Source organism: Octopus sinensis, linkage group LG22, assembly GCF_006345805.1.
Source record: "Octopus sinensis linkage group LG22, ASM634580v1, whole genome shotgun sequence".
Classification (NCBI taxonomy): Eukaryota; Metazoa; Mollusca; class Cephalopoda; order Octopoda; family Octopodidae; genus Octopus; species Octopus sinensis.
In genome coordinates this window covers 13,536,919-13,564,261 of record NC_043018.1, presented here as the reverse complement: position 1 = coordinate 13,564,261, position 27,343 = coordinate 13,536,919, and the positions used below count along the sequence as shown (strand labels likewise).

Sequence of the window (27,343 nt, the reverse complement as noted above, 5' to 3'; positions counted from 1 at the left end):
TATTGACCGCACTGGCCAGATTGACCACATTCTCACCAGAAAGCGGATTCATGGTTGCCAGTGATATGTAAAAGGCACCTGTGCTGGTGACACATAAAAGGCTCCTATGCTGGTGACACATAAAGGGCACCTGTGCCAGTGACATCTAGGAGATACCCACTACACTATTGAAGTAGTTGGCATTAAGAAGGGTATCCAGCCATAGAAGCCAAGCCGAACCAGACTGGAGCTTGGTACATCTCTCCAGCTGACCAGTCTCGGTCAGAGCGTCTAATCCATGCCAGCATGGAAAAGCCGACGCTAAGTGATGATGATTTTATATACAGACATATCCAGAACATCTGGCACCAAAATGTCCAGAAAGGCCTCAAATGCACAAGGACCAGTTGGGTAGGGAAAGGAAAAAAGCAACAGATTAATCATACTAACTGAATCTTGCTGCCTTATTTGTCTCACAATGAAGGAAGACCCAAATCTACATCTAAGACTACACACACACACACACACACACACACACACACACACACACACCACACACACACACACATACACACACTAAGAAAACCAACAAAGTTGAAATGAAAGAGTTCAGGTGATACTTTATTATTGTTCTTATTGTAATTGTTATTTCTGTTTCAGGAAGAACTGATCGTTTCTTACAAGTGTTCCAAAGATGTTCCCAAAATCATTGATGCTGAATGGGGTCAGTCGGACAAGCCAGTGGTCTTGATGTCCGATGGCTGCATAAGAGTATTCGACCTTACTATGAAGAAAGCCTCCTCTCACATGATGGACTGGGATTTAGAAGGTATCCCCTTTAGTCTTTCAATGTTTCCACTCAGTGGACTGTTGCACCACTTGATTATATCTGAACACACACACACACACACATTCATTTTATGATTGCTTCTCCATGCTTGCCTTGGTTGAGCGAATGTCATTTGAGGCATTGTTTCACAGCCAAATAAATGCTCTTCCTAATGCTAACCCTTTAACCTGTTTTTAAAGGAAGGGATCCCTTATTCCACATTGCTTTGAAGCCATGAAGAAGCCTGACCATTTTGCTGGCAGAAGAAACTGACAACAAAACTACCCACAAACAAACACACACGCACACACATTCTCATTTTACATCCCTTTTACCATGCTGGCATGTTTTATATATATATAAATGTATGCGTATGTGTATACACACACATGCATGCATACACAAACACGCATACGCATAATTAAAATTATTTTCTTTTGTTTTTAGAGAAAATATTTTGTCCTTCATTTCTACCTTCTCCTGGATCTTTATTGATGAAAACATTTCTTCAACATCAACCGTGGAATGAAAAATATACGTTTGAGCTGTCTGGTATGAGGGATGAGGAGCAAGAAATTCAGACTGCTGTCAATAAACAACTGAAACTTATTAACAGGTAAGCTTCCTCTTTGTTTCTCTTGTCTATAATTTTATGGGAGAGTAATGGGGGTGATTGGTGATCTTCTTTTACCCCAGGTCAGCATTGGTCAAACAGACATATGATTAAGGGCATTCGAAAAGTAATTATAATGTTAATGACAATGGTAATGATGGTGGTAATAATGAGATTAACAACGATGATAATGATTAGAAAATTACTATTTGTAAATCTCACACGGAGAGACATTCATCAACAGAACTTTGGAGTAAAGATTTTTGCCAACATAACGTGGTAGTCCTGGTTTAGGACGAATGTTGCTGTAATTTAGCCCCAGGAGACATCGTCTCCAGCTGGCTATAAAGTAATTTTCTAATTTATAGATCAGTGACTCGTTGTCACTTTGAAAACTATATATTTTGAACAGGAATTTGGCAGCACCACCTCTTGCAGAACAATTATTCTGGGCTGATGAAGGGAAATAACCCGGAAACCGTGATACACAGATATTGTTTTGAGCCGAGTTGGGGTGCTAGAGTCCCTTGTTCAAAAATATGCGCTCACAGATCGTGTCGTATAACCAGCTGGAGACAATGTCTCCTGGGGCTAAATTACAGCAACATTCATCCTAAACCAGGACTGCCATGTTATGTTGGCAAACAATCTTTACTCCAATAATAATGATGTTAATGATAACGATAGTGTGAGAGTGCATGGCTTAGTGGTTTGGGTGTCTGACTCATGATTATAAGATTGTAGTTTCGATTCTTGGACTGAGCAATGTGCTGTGTTCTTGAAGCTGGCAGAATCATTAGCATGATGAACAAAATGGCATTTTGTCCATCTTTACATTCTGAGTTCAAATTCTGCTGAGGTCGACGTTGCCTTTCATCCTTTCGGGGTCAATAAAAAAAAGAACCAGTTAAACCATGTAATCGATTTAATTGACTTGCCCCTCCCCCTAAATAGCTGGCGTTGTGCCAAAATTTGAAAGTAATGAAAGAATAATGAGAATGATAATGAAGGATGTTAATGAGGTGAATAATGATGATGGTAATGACTGCTAATGATAATGGTAATAACGGTAATAATTATGATAATGATTATGGTAATATTGGTAATGACAGCAAGAATAATGGTAATAGTGGTAGTAGAGACAGTGGCAATGATGGTGATGATGACGTTAATGAAGATGACAGTGATGATGATGATGATGATGATAACCATTGGTAATAATAATTATCAGTTGTTATTCTTTCTCTGCCCCCCCTTTTCAGTGACTTGATGACTTACCTTCCTTCTTCAAAGTTCGGTGTAGCTCAACGTTGTCTTTTCGTTGCCAAGTAAGTGACTTTTTCTCCTTTCATTTCTCTTCATTTCACTATAGTGTCTTTCCTTTATTGTAAATGAGCAAAAATATAGTCTTTCAACCATTCATTCAATATCAGGCAAATACTAGTGCCACTGGTATTGGTTTACCTTATCTCTTCTATAAAATCCGTTCTGTCCGTCTGTGTGTCTTCTAGGATCTTGGGCATCTGCCATCCAATTGTGCTCAAATTTGATATGTAGATACCGACGGTATCAGAGCGTGTATAAGTCTTGAAAAAATTACAAAAATCAATTCCAGGTGAGAATGCGATCGATAAAGTCGTGGGAACATGCATTTGTACGTGCAAGTACATCAGCTGTTGCAATTGATAATACACGTATGCGAGAAAAATACATGGTGTCTCAAATTTAGGTTAAATCAGTGTTTCTCAAAGGGGAGGCCTATGGGACAGTCGGACAAGTTGTTTTGAGAAAATTTGGTTTAAATGTTTGACAACTCAGCACTGTCCATGTATATATATATATATATGTGTGTGTGTGTGTGTGTGTGTGTATGTGTCCCCATAACTTAGCAGTTCATCAAAAGAGACTAACCGAATAAATACTCGGCTTACAAAAGAATAAGTCCTAGGGTTGATTTGTTCAACTAAAGGCTGTGCTCCAGCATGGCCACAGTCAAATGACTGAAACTAATAAAAGAATAAAATACTTTATATCATTATTTAATGTCCATTTTCCATGCTGGCATGGGTTGGACAGTTGGACTGAGAACTGGTCAGCCAGGAAGCTGCACCAGGTTGCAATCTGCTTTGGCATGGGTTCTATGGCTGGATGCCCTTCTTAACACCAACCACCCTGAGAATGTAGTGGGTGCTTTTTACGTGCTTCCGGCTTAAATGCTATTTACCTGACACTAACATCAGCCACAATTACAGTCTCACTTGGCTCGACAGGTCCACACAGCATGGTATGCCACCAAATGTCGTGGAGGCGCAATGGCCCAGTGGTTAGGGCAGCGGACTCGCGGTCATAGGATCGCGGTTTCGATTCCCAGACCGGGCGTTGTGAGTGTTTATTGAGCAAAAACACCAAAAGCTCCACGAGGCTCCGGCAGGGGATGGTGGTGATCCCTGCTGTACTCTTTCGCCACAACTTTCTCTCACTCTTACTTCCTGTTTCTGTTGTACCTGTATTTCAAGGGGCCGGCCTTGTCACTCTCTGTGTCACGCTGAATATCCCCGAGAACTACGTTAAGGGTACACGTGTCTGTGGAGTGCTCAGCCACTTACACGTTAATTTCACGAGCAGGCTGTTCCATTGATTCGGATCAACCGGAACCCTCGTCGTCGTAACCGACGGAGTGCTTCCCTCACCACCGAATGTCTCAGTCACTGCATGAGGTCCTGGTATGTGTGTGTGTGTGTGCTGTGATACATGAGGCTTTGTATTGGGAAGAATATCCAGCCATAGAAGCCATGCCAGAGCAGACAGTGGGTCTTGGTGCAGTGTTTTGGTTTTGCCAGTTCTTTATCAAACTGTTCAATGCCTGCCAACATGAGAAGCAGACGTTATACGATATTGTGAATGATGCTGTATAAACAAACTGTGTATATAAAATGTTGTATAAACAGACGGCAAGGTGGCAGAATCATGAGCACACTGGACGAAATGCTTAGCGACATTTCACACGTCTTCATGTTCTGAGTTCAAATTCTGCCAAAGTCGACTTTGTCTTTCATCATTTCGGGATTGATAAAATAAGTACCAGTTGAGGTAATCAATTTACTCCCTCACCTGAAATTGCTGGCCTTGTGCCAAAATTTTAAATCAGTATGTTGTATAAATTACTTATTTAACATGTTATTGCAGTGCTTTTCAACCTTTTTGCTGGAGCGGAACCCCAAGGAAACATTCCACTAGCTCGAGGAACCCTGTGCAATAATTTAATAGTCTTATGCACACATATCTGCACAGGAGAATTAAAAATTACTGCCGATTTTAGCAGTTTTGTAACTTCTTGCAGAACCCCTGGACTGTACTGGCAGAACCCTGGTTGAAAACCACTGTGTTATTGAAACCATTTACAGCTTATGATATGTTGTATAAACTATTTGAAAGTTAAAATGTTTTATATATCATTTAAAGGTTATTTGGTGATGAAGCTGAACTTCACTTTTGGACAGTTGCACTCCACTATATTAGATCTGAGAAAATATCTCCCATGAGTAAGGTAAGTTACCAATCGGGCTTATTTGATGAACTAATCTCTTACTCTACATCATTCAAATATTTACTTAACGTTACATATATGGTTGTGCAATATGTAAGTATACTCTTTTACTCTTTTACTTGTTTCAGTCATTTGACTGCGGCCATGCTGGAGCACCGCCTTTAGTCAAGCAAATCGACCCCAGGACTTATTCTTTGCAAGCCTAGTACTTATTCTATCGGTCTCTTTTGCCAAACCGCTAAGTGACGGGGATGTAAACACACCAGCATCGGTTGTCAAGCAATGCTAGGGGGACAAACACAGACACACAAACATATACACACACATACACATATATATATATATACATATATATGACAGGCTTCTTTCAGTTTCCGTCTACCAAATCCACTCACAAGGCTTTGGTCGGCCCAAGGCTATAGCAGAAGACACTTGCCCAAGATGCCACGCAGTGGGACTGAACCCGGAACCATGTGGTTGGTAGGCAAGCTACTTACCACACAGCCACTCATATATGTGTGTGTGTGTGTGTGTGTGTGTGTGTGTGCATAAAAGAAAGAGAGATGACAAAGAAATAAATGAACTTCATTATCTTACAGCTGTTTCTGCTAATTGAGTTCCTCAGTAACACCTTATAGCTTCATCAGAGCCATGAGCTATAAGGTGTTATTCAGCAAACACTTCATTCTGAAACATGCATGTATTGAGTTCTACATTGGGTTATTGGTATTGAAATATATATATATATATATATATATATATATGTATATATATGTAACAGAGTTAATAGTGAGGGGTTATCAATCCGGGCAAAATACTTCATACGATCTCTGTTGGCACCACAGGCTAACAATATTTATTTAGATTCGCAAAGTACTCCAAGTACTCTTATGGCAGGATTAAAGGTTATGGTTCTTCACCATTCTACATTATAAATCCATGGCTGGGCTCCAGTCAAACTGGGTTTTTTTCACAAAGTGATTTGTAAGACAAGCTGTAAATAAAGGTCATTACATATTCATCCCTTATTATTATTAGAGCAAATGTGGCTTACACCTGTTTCCAGTAGGCATTATAGGTACGTTGCTGATCAATGGGTCTATTGATCCATTGAGAAAGATTGAACAACCTGAAAAAAAAATTAACGCTACTTTCATCAGAGCCATTTCCCTTGGAGGTGATGCTGGCCTGTCACTGGGTTACTCATTTTTGTGAGAAGAATGGATTGGAGCAACATGAAATGGAATGCTTTGTTCAAGAATACAACACATCACCCAGTCCAAGAATCGAAACCACAATCTTACAATCATGAGTCCAACACTTTAACCACTAGGCCACTAAACTGTGCCTCCATTTTATTGTTTTGTATAGATGTATGGCTACGTATAAATGTAGATGTATGTATATATGTATTTGTGTATATATGTATTTATATATATATATCTCATGATCGTAAGTTTGACGCTCTAACCACTGAGCCATGCACCTTCACTATATATATATATATATATATATATATATACATACACACACACACACACACATTAAGTCAGAAAAATTGATTGTAGGCCTGATGTCTTAGTGATGTTCATCTCCACACACTCCTTCACACGTTACCATGCCAGCTTCTACTTTACTCTAACTTCTCTTCTTGTCTCCTCATAAGTGACATTTCTCCTTCTCTATACTGATAAACCTTGTGTCATTAAAAGCATACAAATGATTATCAGACTATTCAATTACTTGTTTAATTAATGTAAAAATATTTTTCTAAAATACAGAATGTTAGCCGCAGCATATCCGAGGGAATGATCGGAGATCTATTTGTCCCCTTGGGTCCGAACAACAAAGAGGTCCATGACTTGGTAGTCTTTGATAATCCAAAACAAAACAACAACAACATTTTGATTCAGCAATTCAGGGACGAACCCTTGGAGAAATGCTATGATGTCCTCCAGGACAGCGCTACGTTTCAGGTAAGTTGACATGCAGGTGCTTTCTTCATTCAAGTGGATACCTGTGTGTGTATGCACGTGTGTGTGTGTGTGTTGTTTCTGGATTATTTGTAGTGTTTCGTAGTGTTTGTCATATTTTATGGCAAGGGCAGTGGATTAACAGAATCAGTAGAGCATCCAATGAAATTCCTTTCCCTATGACCTTTTACATTCCAGTGAAGTAGACATTGCTTTTATTTTTCCAGTGCTTGACAAAATAATGTACCAGTGATGTACTGGGATCAGTTTAATTGGTTGTACACTGTCTTAACAAAATTTGTGTTTCAATAGCTGTGTTAGAAATCAATTATAATTACTGGCCAACATTTTGAATCTCTTTTACCACCACTACAGAAAATTTTGCTTAACTTTTCTGCATTTAAACTGACCATATCTGGCCCAAATATCTTTCTTATTTCACATTCAAAGTGGCCAGCTCAATCCAGCCTCTCACACCTACCCTACAATGTCATTCTAAAAATAAGCAGTCACATCATTGAAATCTTAAAGCTGCAAGATAACACAACATTAATTCCAAATGATGGAAATAAACAAGCAATTGCATTCCATGGAGAAATCTGAATGCTAACGGGTTAACTATGGAAATGTCTGAGACGAGTTGCTTCTGAGGATTTCATGTTGAGAGGAGGGTTTCCTTACAATATTCATATTTGCTATGAACCTCATGTTTGTATTTACATTTGGTTTCAATCCATTCACATTTTGATGGTGACCCACTTGCCAACAGAAACTTTTGTCTCATAAGTTTTTAATGCAGTATATTTCTATAGCTCTGTCAGAAGAGGAAGAGTGACCCCCCCCCCCACATACCATTGCATGGGCTTTTGTGATTGATAGAGTGAGGAAGATAGTAGATAAAGCCTCCCTTCTCACAACTCCTTCTCTAAACCATTTCTATAAGGCATAACAGTTGTGCATGCAACACAGGCCTGCCTGTTCATGCCATGGGTGGCTACAGTTGGAAGCAGCATATCAAAATATATAGTTATTCTCAGGCTGGAGGCTTGGTCCGAATGCTTAGAGTGGACCCTGCTAAAGGTATTTGAGTGCCAGATGCTGTGGTGTTGAACCAGTTGACAAATTACATCAGCCGCCAGAGAACCAGGAAACGCCATTCGATGGGTTCCTACACAATCTCTCTCCACATAATTTCATTCACAGTGCTTGGGTCTACTTAAGTCTCTGTTAGAAGACAATTTACCAAAGGCACCATGTAGTAAGGATGAAGCCAAAGCCACATGGTTCTGATGCAAACTTCTTAACCAAACTGTCCTTCCTGCACTCAGTTATAACCGCATTCTCACTTAACCACATACTCTGTTCATAGTGAGCTTATAAGGTTTTCGACAGACTTGAATATTTTATTTTAAAAGGAAATATCTGTTATTTTCTATAATGTTTCCCGGAGCTTCTCTTAAAGAAGGAAAAATCATATTTGAAAATTATTAAACTAATTTGTCTTAAATCATTTCTTGCATTGCCTCTGTCGCAGCTATTTTGTTATGATTACATGTGGCTTGTCCACTGTGGTCAGTCTGTTCCATTCACTGCCAATCTCTGGTTTGGCTACTCTTGCATGGCTGTTGACTTGGTTACTCTTTGCCTGGCTATTTCTGGCTTGGCTACTCTGGCCTGACAAGGTTTCTCCTTGGCCTCACTACTTTGGCTATTTCTGGCTTCACTACTCCATCCCGGTCACTTCGACCTGATTACTTCTGGCCTGACTACTGTTAACCTGGCTACTCTGACATGTACCTGGACTGGTTACATCTGGCTACTTCTGTCCAGGTTACCTCTGGTCTGGTTAGACCAAAGCCAACAGGTTTTACTCATACATCATACATTTAAAATGATTTTTTTTTTATTTCCAGAAATATCAACTTGATCGAATTGCCCTGCATGATAGCAAGAGGGCCACCTATGAAAATACCAAAAAATGTGCTGAGAACTACATGCTGTTAGGACAGACTGACCGGGCTGTCCAGTTGCTATTGGAAACTGAAGCTGATAACGATAACTATTATGTGGACAGCCTAAGGTAACAGTTAACTCTTTTCCTGGTTTCAGCCATGCTGGGTATTGCCCTTCAGCATTTTCAGTTGATCATATTGACCCCTGTATTTTTGGCAGTTGTAAGCAGTGGACACACACACACACACACACACACACACACACACACACACACACACACACACACACACAATGGGCTTCTTTTAGCTTCCATCTACCAAATTCACTCACAAGGATTTAATCAACCTGAGGCTATAGTAGCAGACTCTTACTCAAGGTACCACACTGTGAAACTGAACCAGGAACCATGTGGTTGCAAACCAAACTTCTTACCACACAGCCACCTGCACCGATATGTCAACAATTAATTAAATTTTTTTTCTTTTTTTCATCAAATTCTTTAGGAAGTAGTCTCCGGACTGCTTCTTCCTAACATTGGTCCAAGACCACAAATCTTTGTTTGGAGAAAAGCACTGTTGATTAGGTTGATCCTCAACACTAAGCTCATACAATAAACACCCTTATAATACCTGTGTTACCTTCTACCGTTGCAGAGCATGTCTTGTTGCCAGCATCCGGTCATCAGGGGCCAGTCAAAGTACCATCAAACTGGTGGCCACTAATTTGATTGCCAATGGAAAACTATCAGGTTAGTTACATTTTGAACATTTTTTAAAGTCAGTTTTAATGTTAAATTCAATTATTTCATCAAAATTTGATTATTTCATTTTTAAAATTTAATTTTTAAAAAAAAGTAAAATCTGATATCTACTGAAATATATTTGTATAAATATGCAATATAATAATTTCACTTGAAATTTCTGCAATCCATCCATTTTCTCATTCATTCATAACTATTTTGTGGTCAGCAGCAGTTTTGAACCTTTGGAATATATTAATTTTCTCATATGTATGCATGGCCTTAAGGGTTTACTCTGCATTTTCTCCGTAGCTTTTCTCTTAGAATGTATAAGGTTTAAGCATTGTAGTGTCTTAATTATAAAATCTCAAACATTAATTTCTTGTCCTATGCAAATCTTTTTTTTTCTCTATCAACTTTTCAGTGACTTATATGACTGCTTTCACTATCTTTACACCTCTTTTTACCCCCTTTCCTCCACCACCACCACCATCTTGCACAATCTTTCTCCCTTTTCTCTTTTTTCCTTCCCCTTGCCTTTTCCTTCTTTCTTTCTTTCTGTGTCTAGTTAGCCTTGATATTTAAGGGCTTGGGCAAATGATGGTTCAGGGGAGCAGTAATATTTGATCTGTGTAGCTGATAGTGTGCAAAAGCAGTTTGTGTACAAGCAAACATCCTTGAAAACGTTTTACTTTTCAGATGCTGAAAGCTGTCCCCAGCTTTCTACTCATTCTTTCTACTCCGTCAGCATCTTTAGAGCAGCCACAGTCAATAAAGGCACATTGAAAAGTGGGATTTTTGATATACTAGAAGAAAAGTTTGTAAACATGTGCTGCATGCAAGAAGTAAGCTGGAGGAGAGTCTCAGCTAGAATCCTCATGGGCAAAGAACAGATATAAAATTTTCTAGGATAGCAATAGTAATGGGGTAGCAGGGTGTAGACATACTTCCAGTGATAAGTGGATAGATAAATGGCTCAAGATAGTGAAAGTGTGAGATAGGATACTTATGCTTAGACTAGTCTTGGGAAATACAGCAACAACTGTCATCTCTGCCTCTGCTCCTCAATCAGGATTGATCCTGTAGACTAGCTCAAGGATGAACAACAGTGACCTTATCTTTGTGGCTGGTGACTTCAATGGACATACTGGACAGCATCTTGGTGGCTTCCATGGTATGCTTGGAGGCTATGGATTTGGTTCTAGACATGAGGAAGGAATCAGGTTCTTGGATTTCTGCGATGCAATTGATTGGCAACACTAACTTCAGAAAAACAGCCAGTTACCTGTAAGTCAGGTGGCCACACAGACAAATTGACTACATTCTTACCAGAAAGCAAAATAGATGGATGCTCATAAATTCTAAGTCCTTCCCAGGTGAGGAATGAGCTGTTCAAAATAGGTTAATTGTTAGTAACTTCAGATTTAGGAGTAGAAGGTAGTTGGAGACAAAAGCCAAGATCTTTTGAACAGTCAGAGATTTAGGAAGTTCTAATTGAAGCATTTGACAAGAAGGAGATAGAGATGTCTAACATAGAGGTCAACTAGAAGTTCTAATGGGGAAACCTCTTGAGGGCTGCGTACCAAATCTGTGGTTGGTGCAAAGTTCCTGCCAGACCAAAGGTGAAAGAATGGTGGAACAGGAAAGTAAACTGAGCCACAAAAGCAAAGAGGCAAGTGTGGACAGTTTGGAAGAATGGGACTCACAGAGAATTGTACCAGGAATAGGCAGAGGAGAAGTTAGGTGACAGGTTTATTTAGCAAAGGGAGGATTAGGAAAGAAGAGGTTTGCTAGTGTTTTGTGGCTTGAGGAACAGAGGCATGACATGTTGCTTATTGCAAGGTAGTGTGTCAAGAAAATTATGATGTTGTAGGAGAGAAATGTGTATGGATGGATCTGGTGCACTTGCACTTAATGATTCTGACAAGAAAGCTACATGAAAGATTATTACTCTTTCACCACAACATTCTCTCACTCTTTCTTCCTACTTCTGCCACCAAGCAGAGGAACCATGGTGTAACCCATTATGGTGTGGTAAACTTTCAGACCCTAGTCTAGATTGCGAATCCTCTGTACCACAGGATGGTTCAGCTCTCCATTTACGGAATGAGGATAACAACGTAGCTTTCGCACCCGTGCAACCGCCAGTCTATCGCGTGTGGTGGGTGGATCTTCAAGTTTCCACACGCACTCTTAGTAGCTTAGAGTAGGCTCGAATTAGAGATTATTCTTTGAGGCTAATGGCGTGAGTCCTTAAAAAAAAAAGTGAGTGACAACAACAACAACAAGTCTCTTCCTTATTTCCTTATCTTAAAACCAATCAACAAAATACAGATTTTATTTGGAATTAATTGCCTGTTGTTATTTTGCAGAGGGAATCCAACTGCTGTGTTTAATAGACAAAGGTCTTGATGCCTGCCGTTATTTGCAGACCTATGGTCACTGGGATGAAGCAGTGTGGTTAGCCAAGGTATCTTTTATGTTTATATGCTTTTTTATTCAGTCACAGGTCAACTCTGATCACCAGCATTCCAACCATGGCCATCCCTTTTTTTTATTATATCCCTTTAGCATTTAGATTACTCTTTCAAATGTAATGCTTATTTATTAACATTGTTTTGAATTAATCACGCATTATCTCGTAGCTTCAAGACTCTGATGATGAGATTGTTTAATTTTAGAAAGACATTGTAGAGTAGGTATGAGAGGCCAGTTCTGACCATAGAGTCACAGCTGTCTTTGCCTGATCTTCTTGCCAACTTTCAGCCAGTCTCCTTAAAGACATTTGTTTGTCATATGTTGCTGCCATTTCACATTTAGGGTCATTCATCGCATCCTTGTGTAGCAGACATCCAGACCAAATTAGGCTTGTGGAGTCTGCTTCATGATGTAGGGAGAGAAAACATTGTCACACATCATCAACTTGATTGCAGATGCTGGCCTGGAATGTATCCAGGACCTGAAAGCAGTGAGGTTGGACTGGGAGGTGTGATGGGTAGATTTTGTTGCTGTGGCCCAGGTTGGAACCCGGCCATAAGAAGATGATATACGATGAGCTTCTTTCAGTTTCTGTCTACCAAATCCACTGACAAGTAGAAAATAGGTACTCAAAGTGCCATGCAGTGGGACTGAACTCAGAACCATGTTGTTGGGAAGCAAGCTTCCTGCCACCCATCCACACCTGTGCCTTGTAAATGGAATGGAATCATTGAAATGTGGTTGGGAGATTGGATCAATTTATATTTTACATTCTGATTGTGTTGTTGCTGCTGTTTTTAATCTTCTTTCTTTGTTTGAACCCAGGCAACCCTCAACTATTGCGAATACAGTGAAGTTGTGAAGAGGTGGGCCGACCATTTGTCTCAGCAGGGCCAAAAAGTAAGGGAAACCTTTTGTTTTATCGTTTTATCTTTTTTATTTTTTCTAACTTGTTTTAGTCGTTGGACTATGGCCACGCTGGGGCAGCACCTTGAAGAATTCAGGTTGACTGAATTAACCCCGGTATTTATTTTTTAAAAGTACTAGTACTTATACTATCAGTCTCTTTTGCTGAACCACTAAGCTAAAGGGACGTAAACACACCAACCCTGGTTGTCGAGTGGTGGTTGCGGAACAGACAAACACACACACACACCTATTACCCATGGCTAAATGAACTGAGGAGATGAGAAATATGATGGCTGTTGTCGATGTTTAATCCCAGGTCCAGTCCTGAGTGAGCAGATTTATCGTAATAGCAAAAGTTGTGACTTTTAAGGGATGTCGAGAACTATAGAATCCTTTCTTTTTTTCCTTCAGAAATTAAGATGTAATTTTCTGGAAATTTATCTTCTATTTCCAGCATGTCAGGTTACCATTGGCTTGGATGAAGTTGATTTGGTGGTGGAGGGTGAGGTGGTGATGGGGTTCGATGGTGATTTGCTAGTGGTAGAGGTGATGTGGGGGGTGGGGGTAATATAATGTTGGAGATGTGATGGCTATTTTCTCTGTTCCACTGATTTTCTTTCTTGTTTTGTTTTTCAGAGCAGAGCAATCCTTGCTATGCTGTCGCTTGGCCAGTTCCTCCGTGTCTCTGAAATGTTGTATGGCATGAGATACTTTGACAGGGCAGCCAGGTTTATAGAGGCATGTATGGAATTTGGTGTCATTGAGAAATCAGAAGAGAATGGTATCCTTTACAACAATCAGCTTCCTTATAATTTTTTTCTTTCCTTCCTTTGTTTTACTTTGCCAGCCTCGCCTGGCCCCCGTGCCGGTGGCACATAAAAACACCATCCGTTTGTGTCTGTTGCCAGCCTCACCTGGCCCCCGTGCCGGTGGCACGTAAAAGTACCATCCGTTCATGGCCGTTTGCCAGCTCTGTCTGGCATCTGTGCGGGTGGCACGTAAAAAGCACCCACTACACTCACGGAGTGGTTGGCGTTAGGAAGGGCATCCAGCCGTAGAAACACTGCCAGATCTGACTGGGCCTGGTGCAGCCTTCCAGCTTCACAGACCCCAGTTGAACCGTCCAACCCATGCTAGCATGGAAAGCGGACGTTAAATGATGATGATGATGATGATGATGTAACTCATTTTATATAAATTAAATTGTCATTAGCCAAGGTGGTGGTGATGGTGGTGGTGGTGGCCATGGCAGTAATGTCATTGTCCTTGTGAGTAAACAACAGATACTGTTTTAGCAAATGCCAGATTCTGATACTTGTTTAACCCGGTGCAGGCAAGGGCGTGCGGCTATGTTCACAACCATTCAGTAATGCCTGTGCTATATACATATACCACATAAAAACCACTTGTGTTGGTGCCTTATAAAAAGTACCCACCCAGTACACTCTGTAAAACGGTTGGCATTAGGAAAGGCATCATAGAATCATAGAAGCTAAGCCAAAATGCACAATTGGAACTTGGTGCAACTTGCCAGCTCTGGTGAAACTGCCCAACCTATGCTAGCATGGAAAATGGACGTTAAATAATGATAATAATAATAATGATGATGATGATGATGATGATGATGTAGTCTCCTCTTATTTGTAAATTCAAATGTCCATGTATTGCAAACAGAAATACTTATATGCATATATTTGTATACTGATATATGTGGTCTGGCAGACACGTTAGCACGCCGGGCGAAATGCTTTGCGGTATTTCGTCTGCCATTACGTTCTGAGTTCAAATTCCGCCGAGGTCGACTTTGCCTTTCATCCATTCGGAGTCGATAAATAAAGTACCAGTATCGCACTGGGGTCGATGTAATCGACTTAATCCGTTTGTCTGTCCTTGTGTCCCTTCTGTGTTTAGCCCCTTGTGGGCAGTAGAGAAATATATATACGTAGTCTGATCAATAAGTATCCAGACTGTTGCCATAGTAACGAAGCTAAAGCACGCAGATTGAAGCCACTTGGCACAGATTGACCTTGACCTCTCTGTAGTGCATGTGCACTAAGTTTTAACAGTCTAGCTCACTTCTGTGGTTTACAGCAGTGCTTGGAAGGAAGGTGTGTAGCTTGTGGTCATTGCATTGACCATGAATCAGCATCGAATTTTGCCAAAAGCTTGGCCGTATCTTCTCAGAGGCCAACGTAAAGTTGCAGAAAGCGTATGGAGAGAGTGTATGAGCTGAAAAAATGTTGATAATGATGAACATTCTGGGAGACACGCAACCAGGAGAACTGAGAATAACATCAGAGATGTGCGTGCAGCTCTGAGGGGAAATTGTTGAATCACCACCCGTGAGTTATCAGAGGATGTACAGATTAGTTACGGTTCAGTTCAGTCCATCATCACTAAAGTTTTGGGTATGAGATGTGTGTCTGCCAATTCATAATTTTAAATTTCATTTTCATAAAGTTTCATAAAGATTTTAAAAAATTCTTTTTGAAGTTAAATTTTTCTTTAACAAAATTTTTCAGCACCATTGATTGAAGCTATATTCCTTGCATTCAGCCGGTATCTTATAAACATCGGTATGAAACAAGCGGCTCTGTATTATGGTCAAATGGCTGGAGAAAAAGGAGAACAACTGCTGAAAGAAGTGAACATATTATTCAGTTAAAGGGTCAGGGTTGGGTCGGAACAATGCAAAGCAAGACTTGACAGAAATTACTGAGGTTCTTCTGGTCTTACTGAATGACGCAGGTCCCTGAAAAAGTAAAAATTGAACCATCAGGGTTTCCATTGGATCTTTAACAAAAAATATGCAAACAATTTCCATTATGTTTAGCTATCAAAGTTTAATAGTAATTAAAATTTTATAAATAACCCTTACTCGTTTCCCTGACTCAAATGAATGGAAAAAAACATAATAAATAAATCTATAAATTTTTAGAGAATGAAAGGAAAACAAGGTTGAGTAATCAGAAGATAGGAAAGATGTGGATGAGGGCCACAGCAGAACATTCTAAATCTAAATGTTAATTTTTATTGTGCCGCTTGTTAATAAGTTTATTATAATTATAAAGTGTTTTAGCATCATGCTCAAAATGCAATTTGTTCAGTAATCTACCTGTGATCTTCTGTTATATAATAAAATATTTTGTACAGCCATCCGCGAAATTTGTTGTTTGTTTTTTTACTCTTTTTACTCTTTTACCTGTTTCAGTCATTTGGCTGTGGCCATGCTGGAGCACCGCTTTTAGTCGAGCAAATCGACTCTATGGACTTATTCTTTGTAAGCCTAATACTTATTCTATCAGTCTCTTTTGCCGAACCGCTAAGTTACAGAGACATAAGCACACCAGCATCGGTTGTCATGCGATGTTGGGAGGACAAACGCTGACACACAACACACACACACATATATATATACATATATACAACAGGCTTCTTTCAGCTTCCATCTACCAAATCCACTCACAAGGCTTTGGTCAGCCTTGAGGCTATAGTAGAAGACACTTGCCCAAGGTGCCACGCAGTGGGACTGAACCCAGAACCATGTGGTTGGTAAGCAAGCTACTTACCACACAGCCACTTACTTATCTCTTTATTTATTTGTAACCATTTGATTTATGAAACTGTTTCCGCATCTTTTCATCCTTTTGTGGAACAGCAAGATTTTAAAAGACTTTTCCTTTGGGCTTTGGGTAATCTAATTCTTTCTTTCTTTCCTTCCTTTTTCTTTCTCATTCTTCCTTTTTTTTCTTTCTCCCTTTCTTCCTGCTTTCCTTTTTAAGATGAGATGTTTTTCGAAGGAGTATATGGTTCCTATTTAGCAGAGCAAGCGACTGTGTAGAGTTGCTATCATCAACTCATTCTTAAACTTGTTTTCCCAAAAGGCATCACTCTTTTTTTTTTATATTATGGTTTGTCAGGAAGAAGGGGCTGTGTCTATTACCTTCAAAGAACCCCTGAAACCAGTGAAAAAGTTATAGGCACTAAATGAATTATGGATTAAAATATAAAGAAAGAAAATGCATATACATATGTATATTAGCTGTGAGCCAAACATGTTTTTTGCTCCATAACTTTTCTTGACAACAGAATTGAAGTCCTTTTTAAATGAATAACTTTATCTTGACAATCAGACTTCTCACTGTCACATTATTTTGCCATTATATACCAGAAAACTGGGTGTTTAAACCACTTTTGGGGGTGACTGTGCAAGTGAATCTTCAAGCGATGAATGATGCAATGATCCACAAAGTGAAGCTGGAAAATGTTTAACCCTTTCATTACCAAACCGGATCTGGCTCTGCAGTACAAAGGTCTTGTTTTCATAAGTTTTGAATTAAAATCTTTCACCAAACCTTAGTCACAATTTATGTTCCTAACACTAGCTGAATGATAACTAAGTTATTTTACTAAATTCTTTGTTATAATTAAAGTAATTGAAAGAAACACAGAGCATCTCAAAATAAATACGGTAACGAAAGGGTTAAATATATGTCTGGCCAAAGAGTGATCAATGGTTTCACATCCATAGGGCACTTAGCTTCATGGATGACCCATCAGACTTAAATGGTGGAGGACATATAACCCCTCTTCAAACTGGAGGTACCTGACGGTTGGAAGATGGTTTATATGCCCTCCACCACTTGAGTCTGATTGAGCCATCCATGAAGCTTAACATTTTATGGATGTGAAACCATTGGTCACTCAATGGCCAGACATATCTAACTGCATGTAAATACATTCCTGATCTATACTTTAGAGTGTGCTTCTTTCTCAGATATATGATCCCCCGGTCAGTATATATATATATAGGTCTTTCGAACTTATTAGGAAAATTAGAGGCCCTATATATATATATATATCACTTATAGAAAATGGAAAAAAACAGTCTTTGACTGCCATTTCTAATTCCTTCGGTATGCGTTAAAGCAGCCTGTTGCTTGCCCTTTTAATTATTTTTACTATATACTGAACTTTACAAAAGTTCCTGACGATGAATTTGTCATATTTACATACCGAAATTTACCGGTAAATAATTGTTGGTTATATGAAAAACCACTGAAAAATGATTTACCATTTTTATTGTATATATATATATATTGTCTGAATTTATAGTTTTTCCATATCCATCATAGCTGGTCTTAGCAATCTGTTTCACATAAACTTATATCCTGGAGTGTTAGGCGACAAACCAGTTATGCAAGATATGCTCGTCAGAGTTGGCTGGTATGGAAGGGGAAAATGGTGAATGTTCTTCACTGCCAAAAAGGGGGATTAACACAACCAGTCAGCGTTTGCTGTGAAAAGGTGATGGAATGAAAAAAAGGTTCCAGGCAAGTCCGCTATGAGTTATGTCCCTTGGTTAAGTCCGTAGTGATACTAGCAAAAAAAAAAATTTGAAGTGGGGAAAGAGTGGATAAGTCTATGCATTTGACACCCCCAGAAAAATGTAGACATTTAGCACCACTGCACACACCACACATCCCACCTACATACACCACACACCTCACACACACCCTCCTCAGCAGAGAAACCATACACTTTTAATACAATCTTATCCCACTTCAAAACTGTTTTTTTTTGCCAGTGTCACGACGGACTTAACAAAGGGACATAACTCATAGCAGACTTGCCTGGAACCTTTTTACATTTCATCACCTTTTCACAGCAAATGCCAACTGGTTGTGTTAATCCACTTCTGGCAGTGGAGAGCAGTCACCATTTTCCCCCTGCCATATTGGTTTACTCTGACGAGCGTATCTTGCAGAATTGGTTTGTTGCCGAACGCTCCAGGATATAAGTTTACGTGAAACACATTGGTAAGACCAGCTGTGATGGATACAAAACACTATAAAATTCAGACAATACACCTACTCTACTACAGTTATATGAGTGCATCTTCTCTCTGACTTATGGTCTCTTAGACAACTCAAGCAAGTGTGTGTGTGTATATATGTATATGTATATGTATACATATACTCACACACACACATGCATATATATATATATTTCATCATGACTAAATGCATGTCATGAAATGAAAGAACAGTTGGAAGTTGATCCAGGCCATCACATCACAAGGCTTTAGTTAACTTGAAGCTATTGTAGAAAACACTTGCCAAAGTGTCACACAGTGAGACTGGACTGAACCCGGAACCATGTGGTTGGTAAGCAAGCTACTTACCACACAGCCACTCCTTTAGTTAGCCTGAGGCTATTATAGAAGACACTTGCGCAAGTGTCACACAGTGAGACTGGACTGAACCCGGAACCATGTGGTTGGTAAGCAAGCTACATACCACACAGCCACTCCTTTAGTTAGCCTGAGGCTATTATAGAAGACACTTGCGCAAGTGTCACACAGTGAGACTGGACTGAACCCGGAACCATGTGGTTGGTAAGCAAGCTACTTACCACACAGCCACTCCTTTAGTTAGCCTGAGGCTATTGTAGAAGACACTTGCGCAAGTGTCACACAGTGAGACTGGACTGAACCCGGAACCATGTGGTTGGTAAGCAAGCTACTTACCACACAGCCACTCCTTTAGTTAGCCTGAGGCTATTGTAGAAGACACTTGCGCAAGTGTCACACAGTGAGACTGGACTGAACCCGGAACCATGTGGTTGGTAAGCAAGCTACATACCACACAGCCACTCCTTTAGTTAGCCTGAGGCTATTGTAGAAGACACTTGCGCAAGTGTCACACAGTGAGACTGGACTGAACCCGGAACCATGTGGTTGGTAAGCAAGCTACTTACCACACAGCCACTCCTTTAGTTAGCCTGAGGCTATTATAGAAGACACTTGCGCAAGTGTCACACAGTGAGACTGGACTGAACCCGGAACCATGTGGTTGGTAAGCAAGCTACTTACCACACAGCCACTCCTTTAGTTAGCCTGAGGCTATTGTAGAAGACACTTGCGCAAGTGTCACACAGTGAGACTGGACTGAACCCGGAACCATGTGGTTGGTAAGCAAGCTACTTACCACACAGCCACTCCTTTAGTTAGCCTGAGGCTATTATAGAAGACACTTGCGCAAGTGTCACACAGTGAGACTGGACTGAACCCGGAACCATGTGGTTGGTAAGCAAGCTACTTACCACACAGCCACTCCTTTAGTTAGCCTGAGGCTATTGTAGAAGACACTTGCGCAAGTGTCACACAGTGAGACTGGACTGAACCCGGAACCATGTGGTTGGTAAGCAAGCTACTTACCACACAGCCACTCCTTTAGTTAGCCTGAGGCTATTGTAGAAGACACTTGCGCAAGTGTCACACAGTGAGACTGGACTGAACCCGGAACCATGTGGTTGGTAAGCAAGCTACTTACCACACAGCCACTCCTTTAGTTAGCCTGAGGCTATTATAGAAGACACTTGCGCAAGTGTCACACAGTGAGACTGGACTGAACCCGGACCATGTGGTTGGTAAGCAAGCTACTTCCACACAGCCACTCCTTTAGTTAGCCTGAGGCTATTGTAGAAGACACACTGCGCAAGTGTCACACACAGTGAGACTGGACTGAACCCGAACCATGTGGTTGGTAAGCAAGCTACTTACCACACAGCCACTCCTTTAGTTAGCCTGAGGCTATTGTAGAAGACACTTGCGCAAGTGTCACACAGTGAGACTGGACTGAACCCGGAACCATGTGGTTGGTAAGCAAGCTACTTACACACAGCCACTCCTTTAGTTAGCCTGAGGCTATTATAGAAGACACTTGCGCAAGTGTCACACAGTGAGACTGGACTGAACCCGGAACCATGTGGTTGGTAAGCAAGCTACTTACCACACACAGCCACTCCTTTAGTTAGCCTGAGGCTATTGTAGAAGACACTTGCGCAAGTGTCACACAGTGAGACTGGACTGAACCCGGAACCATGTGGTTGGTAAGCAAGCTACTTACCACACAGCCACTCCTTTAGTTAGCCTGAGGCTATTATAGAAGACACTTGCGCAAGTGTCACACAGTGAGACTGGACTGAACCCGGAACCATGTGGTTGGTAAGCAAGCTACTTACCACACAGCCACTCCTTTAGTTAGCCTGAGGCTATTGTAGAAGACACTTGCGCAAGTGTCACACAGTGAGACTGGACTGAACCCGGAACATGTGGTTGGTAAGCAAGCTACTTACCACACAGCACTCCTTTAGTTAGCCTGAGGCTATTATAGAAGACACTTGCGCAAGTGTCACACAGTGAGACTGGACTGAACCCGGAACCATGTGGTTGGTAAGCAAGCTACTTACCACACAGCCACTCCTTTAGTTAGCCTGAGGCTATTGTAGAAGACACTTGCGCAAGTGTCACACAGTGAGACTGGACTGAACCCGGAACCATGTGGTTGGTAAGCAAGCTACTTACCACACAGCCACTCCTTTAGTTAGCCTGAGGCTATTATAGAAGACACTTGCGCAAGTGTCACACAGTGAGACTGGACTGAACCCGGAACCATGTGGTTGGTAAGCAAGCTACTTACCACACAGCCACTCCTTTAGTTAGCCTGAGGCTATATAGAAGACACTTGCGCAAGTGTCACACAGTGAGACTGGACTGAACCCGGAACCATGTGGTTGGTAAGCAAGCTACTTACCACACAGCCACTCCTTTAGTTAGCCTGAGGCTATTATAGAAGACACTTGCGCAAGTGTCACACAGTGAGACTGGACTGAACCCGGAACATGTGGTTGGTAAGCAAGCTACTTACCACACAGCCACTCCTTTAGTTAGCCTGAGGCTATTGTAGAAGACACTTGCGCAAGTGTCACACAGTGAGACTGGACTGAACCCGGAACCATGTGGTGGTAAGCAAGCTACTTACCACACAGCCACTCTTTAGTTAGCCTGAGGCTATTATAGAACACTTGCGCAAGTGTCACACAGTGAGACTGGACTGAACCCGGAACCATGTGGTTGGTAAGCAAGCTACTACCACACAGCCACTCCTTTAGTTAGCCTGAGGCTATTATAGAAGACACTTGCGCAAGTGTCACACAGTGAGACTGGACTGAACCCGGAACCATGTGGTTGGTAAGCAAGCTACTTACCACACAGCCACTCCTTTAGTTAGCCTGAGGCTATTGTAGAAGACACTTGCGCAAGTGTCACACAGTGAGACTGGACTGAACCCGGAACCATGTGGTTGGTAAGCAAGCTACTTACCACACAGCCACTCCTTTAGTTAGCCTGAGGCTATTATAGAAGACACTTGCGCAAGTGTCACACAGTGAGACTGGACTGAACCCGGAACCATGTGTTGGTAAGCAAGCTACTTACCACACAGCCACTCCTTTAGTTAGCCTGAGGCTATTGTAGAAGACACTTGCGCAAGTGTCACACAGTGAGACTGGACTGAACCCGGAACCATGTGGTTGGTAAGCAAGCTACTTACCACACAGCCACTCCTTTAGTTAGCCTGAGGCTATTATAGAAGACACTTGCGCAAGTGTCACACAGTGAGACTGGACTGAACCCGGAACCATGTGGTTGGTAAGCAAGCTACTTACCACACAGCCACTCCTTTAGTTAGCCTGAGGCTATTGTAGAAGACACTTGCGCAAGTGTCACACAGTGAGACTGGACTGAACCCGGAACCATGTGGTTGGTAAGCAAGCTACTTACCACACAGCCACTCCTTTAGTTAGCCTGAGGCTATTATAGAAGACACTTGCGCAAGTGTCACACAGTGAGACTGGACTGAACCCGGAACCATGTGGTTGGTAAGCAAGCTACTTACCACACAGCCACTCCTTTAGTTAGCCTGAGGCTATTATAGAAGACACTTGCGCAAGTGTCACACAGTGAGACTGGACTGAACCCGGAACCATGTGGTTGGTAAGCAAGCTACTTACCACACAGCCACTCCTTTAGTTAGCCTGAGGCTATTATAGAAGACACTTGCGCAAGTGTCACACACAGTGAGACTGGACTGAACCCGGAACCATGTGGTTGGTAAGCAAGCTACTTACCACACAGCCACTCCTTTAGTTAGCCTGAGGCTATTGTAGAAGACACTTGCGCAAGTGTCACACAGTGAGACTGGACTGAACCCGGACCATGTGGTTGGTAAGCAAGCTACTTACCACACAGCCACTCCTTTAGTTAGCCTGAGGCTATTATAGAAGACACTTGCGCAAGTGTCACACAGTGAGACTGGACTGAACCCGGAACCATGTGGTTGGTAAGCAAGCTACTTACCACACAGCCACTCCTTTAGTTAGCCTGAGGCTATTATAGAAGACACTTGCGCAAGTGTCACACAGTGAGACTGGACTGAACCCGGAACCATGTGGTTGGTAAGCAAGCTACTTACCACACAGCCACTCCTTTAGTTAGCCTGAGGCTATTATAGAAGACACTTGCGCAAGTGTCACACAGTGAGACTGGACTGAACCCGAACCATGTGGTTGGTAAGCAGCTACTTACCACACAGCCACTCCTTTAGTTAGCCTGAGGCTATTGTAGAAGACACTTGCGCAAGTGTCACACAGTGAGACTGGACTGAACCCGGAACCATGTGGTTGGTAAGCAAGCTACTTACCACACAGCCACTCCTTTAGTTAGCCTGAGGCTATTGTAGAAGACACTTGCGCAAGTGTCACACAGTGAGACTGGACTGAACCCGGAACCATGTGGTTGGTAAGCAAGCTACTTACCACACAGCCACTCCTTTAGTTAGCCTGAGGCTATTGTAGAAGACACTTGCGCAAGTGTCACACAGTGAGACTGGACTGAACCCGGAACCATGTGGTTGGTAAGCAAGCTACTTACCACACAGCCACTCCTTTAGTTAGCCTGAGGCTATTGTAGAAGACACTTGCGCAAGTGTCACACAGTGAGACTGGACTGAACCCGGAACCATGTGGTTGGTAAGCAAGCTACTTACCACACAGCCACTCCTTTAGTTAGCCTGAGGCTATTGTAGAAGACACTTGCGCAAGTGTCACACAGTGAGACTGGACTGAACCCGGAACCATGTGGTGGTAAGCAAGCTACTTACCACACAGCCACTCCTTTAGTTAGCCTGAGGCTATTGTAGAAGACACTTGCGCAAGTGTCACACAGTGAGACTGGACTGAACCCGGAACCATGTGGTTGGTAAGCAAGCTACTTACCACACAGCCACTCCTTTAGTTAGCCTGAGGCTATTGTAGAAGACACTTGCGCAAGTGTCACACAGTGAGACTGGATGTTGAACCATGGGCTTGGGAAGTGAACTTCCTTCTACAGTCATGCTTGCGCACTGTTAGGCAAATATTTTGTAATATTACCTGACCAATGTCTGCTTGAATATTAAAATATTATGTAAATAATATTGATGATATTTATTTTGATGTTCAGTCAAGTACATGAACATCGAAATAAATATCAAAGGAAATAGAAGTTGTGATACCTGTGCCGGTGGCACATAAAAAGCACCATCCGAACGTGGCCGATGCCAGCGCTGCCTTGGTTGGTTTCCATGCTGGTGGCATATTAAAAGCACCAACCGATCGTGGCCGATGCCAGACTCCCTGGCAGCTGTGCCGGTGGCACGTAAAAAGCACCCACTACACTCACGGAGTGGTTGGTTTTAGGAAGGGCATCCAGCTGTAGAAACACTGCCAGACTGGAGCCTGGTGCAGCCACCTGGCTTCCCAGACCCCGGTCAAACCGTCCAACCCGTGCTAGCATGGAAAATAGACGTTAAATGTTGATGATGATGATGATGATGGTGGTGGTGGTGGTGATGATGATGATGATGAGGAGGAGGAGGTTGATAATGAATAAATAATGTAAATAATGAAGACAACAGGGCATTACAGCAGCATCATTTTTATTTCAAGGAATTTTGTTGCATAGAAAATACTATAAATTCTATAATAGGTCACCATGGAAGGATCTGATATATATACAATACAATGAATTTTTTAAAAAAATGAAATAATATCGACACTTATTCCTTATATGTTTGTCAGAGGAGGAGGAAGGGAAGTAGTCATGTGACGTTTGTTGGGTCTCAATGGTGGGTAGGAAGAACAAGAAGATGGGACCATGATTTATTCTTAGAATGGAGTCCTGCTTGCAACAGAGTGGGGCTGCTTCAATAAAGTGATGTTAAATGGGGCAACAGATTAAGTTTATCTTTCAAGCACAAAAGAATGGACCCTATAAATGGCATCTGAGTATGATCTGGTTGTGTTAAGCCTTTCGCTACCAACTCAGCTGGAACTGGATCTGGCTCTGAGTACAAATGTCTTGTTTTTATAAGTTTTGAATTAAAATCTCCCAGCAAACCTTAGTCACAATTTATGTTCCTAACACTAGCGGAATGATAACGAAGTTATTTTAGTAAATTCTTTGTTATATTTAAAGTAACTGAAAGAAACACAGAGCATCTCAACAGAACGAAAGGGTTAAACCAGCTGATAGATCAAGTCTACAACCAAGTGATAAAAACAGCCAAAGTTTTTTTTAAATCAATTACTATTTATATACGATTGACCATATTAAAACATAAATTGTTTATCAAATAATCTTTTAAAGAAATCTTGTAAAAACATATCCATAACAATAATTTTCATACAAGCTGAAATAAATATTTGGCATTGAAACAATGTTAATAATGGTATTCACATCGAATGTTCTCTGTTGTATGAAGACTTGTTATCTCCAAACACTCTGACACATTAATGCTACAACAGACATTTCTTTCTTAATCAACCTTTTATTTGGTAGATTACATTAAATATGTTACATTTATGAATTTGTGTCGCAAGATTCCCGATGTGAAACTGTCTGTTGAAACAGAACTTGTTATGTTTCAGGACGGTCGTTTTTTTCTTTTTGTATTTTTGAGAGAATGAACTAAGTGGAGCAGGAGGATACACATGGATGGAAAGGGTTGCTGAAGAGGTCACAAATGTGTGCTGAAAGATTTCCAGACAATGGACTTAAGATCAAATAAGAACAGTAATAAACAAGTGAAGAATGAATGTAGAGTGCGTGTGTTTATTTGACAAAAAAAAATGAGAAAAAAATGAAAACGACCATCCCGAAATATAACAAAATTAAACATGTTAACTACCATTTGATAACATTTTTGTCTTTTTCTTTTTAAGGGAAATTTTCAAATGATATCATTTTAAATGACCTGATCAATGAATATTTATCTCACTCAAGAGTTATATATTATCTTAGTGATTCCAAGGTCTGATAAGTACATGTAAGACCATACTTTGCTGAAGAAGTCTAATAACATGTCCAGAGTTGTTACTTCCCCCAAAACGCCCACACCTGACTCACATTCAGTTTGTAATCAATTGGAATTTTGGATTTGTTTGTTTTTTGCTTTTGGCAAGAATTATCAGGAGCAGGAATTTGTTTGTCTTCTTTTTTTTTTTTTATGGGAGTAAACTTGAATTGATAAGAAATTTTATTTGGTTCATTACATTACATATGGTTAGACTTTATTTAATTATGTTCATATGTGGAGGGTATGAGGTAAATACAACACAAACAGGGGTGACATGTGTTTTCTTTATCAATGCAACTGTGTTGATATGGATATCCGATTGAAACTGTGCTAGAAATTCACAAATAGGAAGTGAAGGAGTGTATCCTTCATTGAATTAACTCCATTCACTCTATATTCTATAGGCTCTGGGACTCTGGTAGAATTTGAAAAACTCAAAATTTAAAGCTCTGTAACTGTAACAGTAGTAGTAGAAGTAGTAGTAGTAGTAGTAGTAGTAGTAGTAGTAGTAGTAGTAGTAGTAGTAAATAACAATAATAATAATAATGATAATGATAATGCAGTACCAGGCAGTGGCTCTCATGGCTTCTGATCTTAACTGATTGGAAGTGTTATCATGTACATTGTTTTGTCTTGGTATAAAAGATGGTCTACAGCAAATATTCTGCTTGTCAGTTGTTTGACCGTAACCAGTTGAGCATGTCCCTTAGTGGCTGACGATACATGCATCTCTGATCACGAGCAGAAGTAGTGGGGGAGCATGATAGCCATGTGTTAAGAGGAATTCTTTGGGGTTTGAATAATTCACCTTTGGAAACATGGGAGTTTCTTATTTATATAATAAATATAATATTGGATGGTTCACAGCTTTCTGGAGGAAAACAAAGACAATAACAGAAAAGACAAACAAAAAATAAAAACTTGTATGATAAATATCAAGCATTCAAGGGAATAATGTACTGGCATTTCAACTGTCTTAATAAAAAAAGACGATAATAATAATAATCCTTTCTACTATAGGAATAAGGGTTAAAATTTGGGGGAAGAGGATAGGCAATTACTTTGACCCCAGTACTCAACTGGTA

At 40.8% G+C, this 27,343-nt stretch overlaps 1 protein-coding gene and 1 long non-coding RNA gene across 3 annotated transcripts in view; one reads left to right on the top strand and one right to left on the bottom strand.

Annotated features, from left to right (window-relative positions):
* The window catches only part of LOC115223184 (WD repeat-containing protein 11), a 47,482-nt gene extending 31,309 nt beyond the window's left edge, over positions 1 to 16,173 (top strand). For both annotated transcript variants that reach the window (XM_029793628.2, XM_029793627.2), the window contains 11 exons: positions 640 to 808; positions 1,256 to 1,424; positions 2,684 to 2,749; positions 4,884 to 4,968; positions 6,750 to 6,944; positions 8,855 to 9,021; positions 9,548 to 9,642; positions 12,006 to 12,103; positions 12,937 to 13,011; positions 13,657 to 13,801; positions 15,543 to 16,173. In XM_029793628.2, the coding sequence (XP_029649488.1) occupies positions 640 to 808; positions 1,256 to 1,424; positions 2,684 to 2,749; positions 4,884 to 4,968; positions 6,750 to 6,944; positions 8,855 to 9,021; positions 9,548 to 9,642; positions 12,006 to 12,103; positions 12,937 to 13,011; positions 13,657 to 13,801; positions 15,543 to 15,685 (1,407 nt within the window). In that variant the 3' untranslated portion in view covers positions 15,686 to 16,173. The remainder of the gene's footprint in view (positions 1 to 639; positions 809 to 1,255; positions 1,425 to 2,683; positions 2,750 to 4,883; positions 4,969 to 6,749; positions 6,945 to 8,854; positions 9,022 to 9,547; positions 9,643 to 12,005; positions 12,104 to 12,936; positions 13,012 to 13,656; positions 13,802 to 15,542) is intronic.
* An 8,649-nt stretch (positions 16,174 to 24,822) lies between these two features.
* Positions 24,823 to 26,844, bottom strand: LOC118767537. The gene is made up of 2 exons (XR_005003456.1): positions 25,426 to 26,844; positions 24,823 to 25,210 (listed from the first exon to the last, which is right to left on the bottom strand). It is a non-coding gene; the product is annotated as an uncharacterized LOC118767537 (long non-coding RNA).
* Between the last annotated feature and the right edge of the window lie 499 nt (positions 26,845 to 27,343).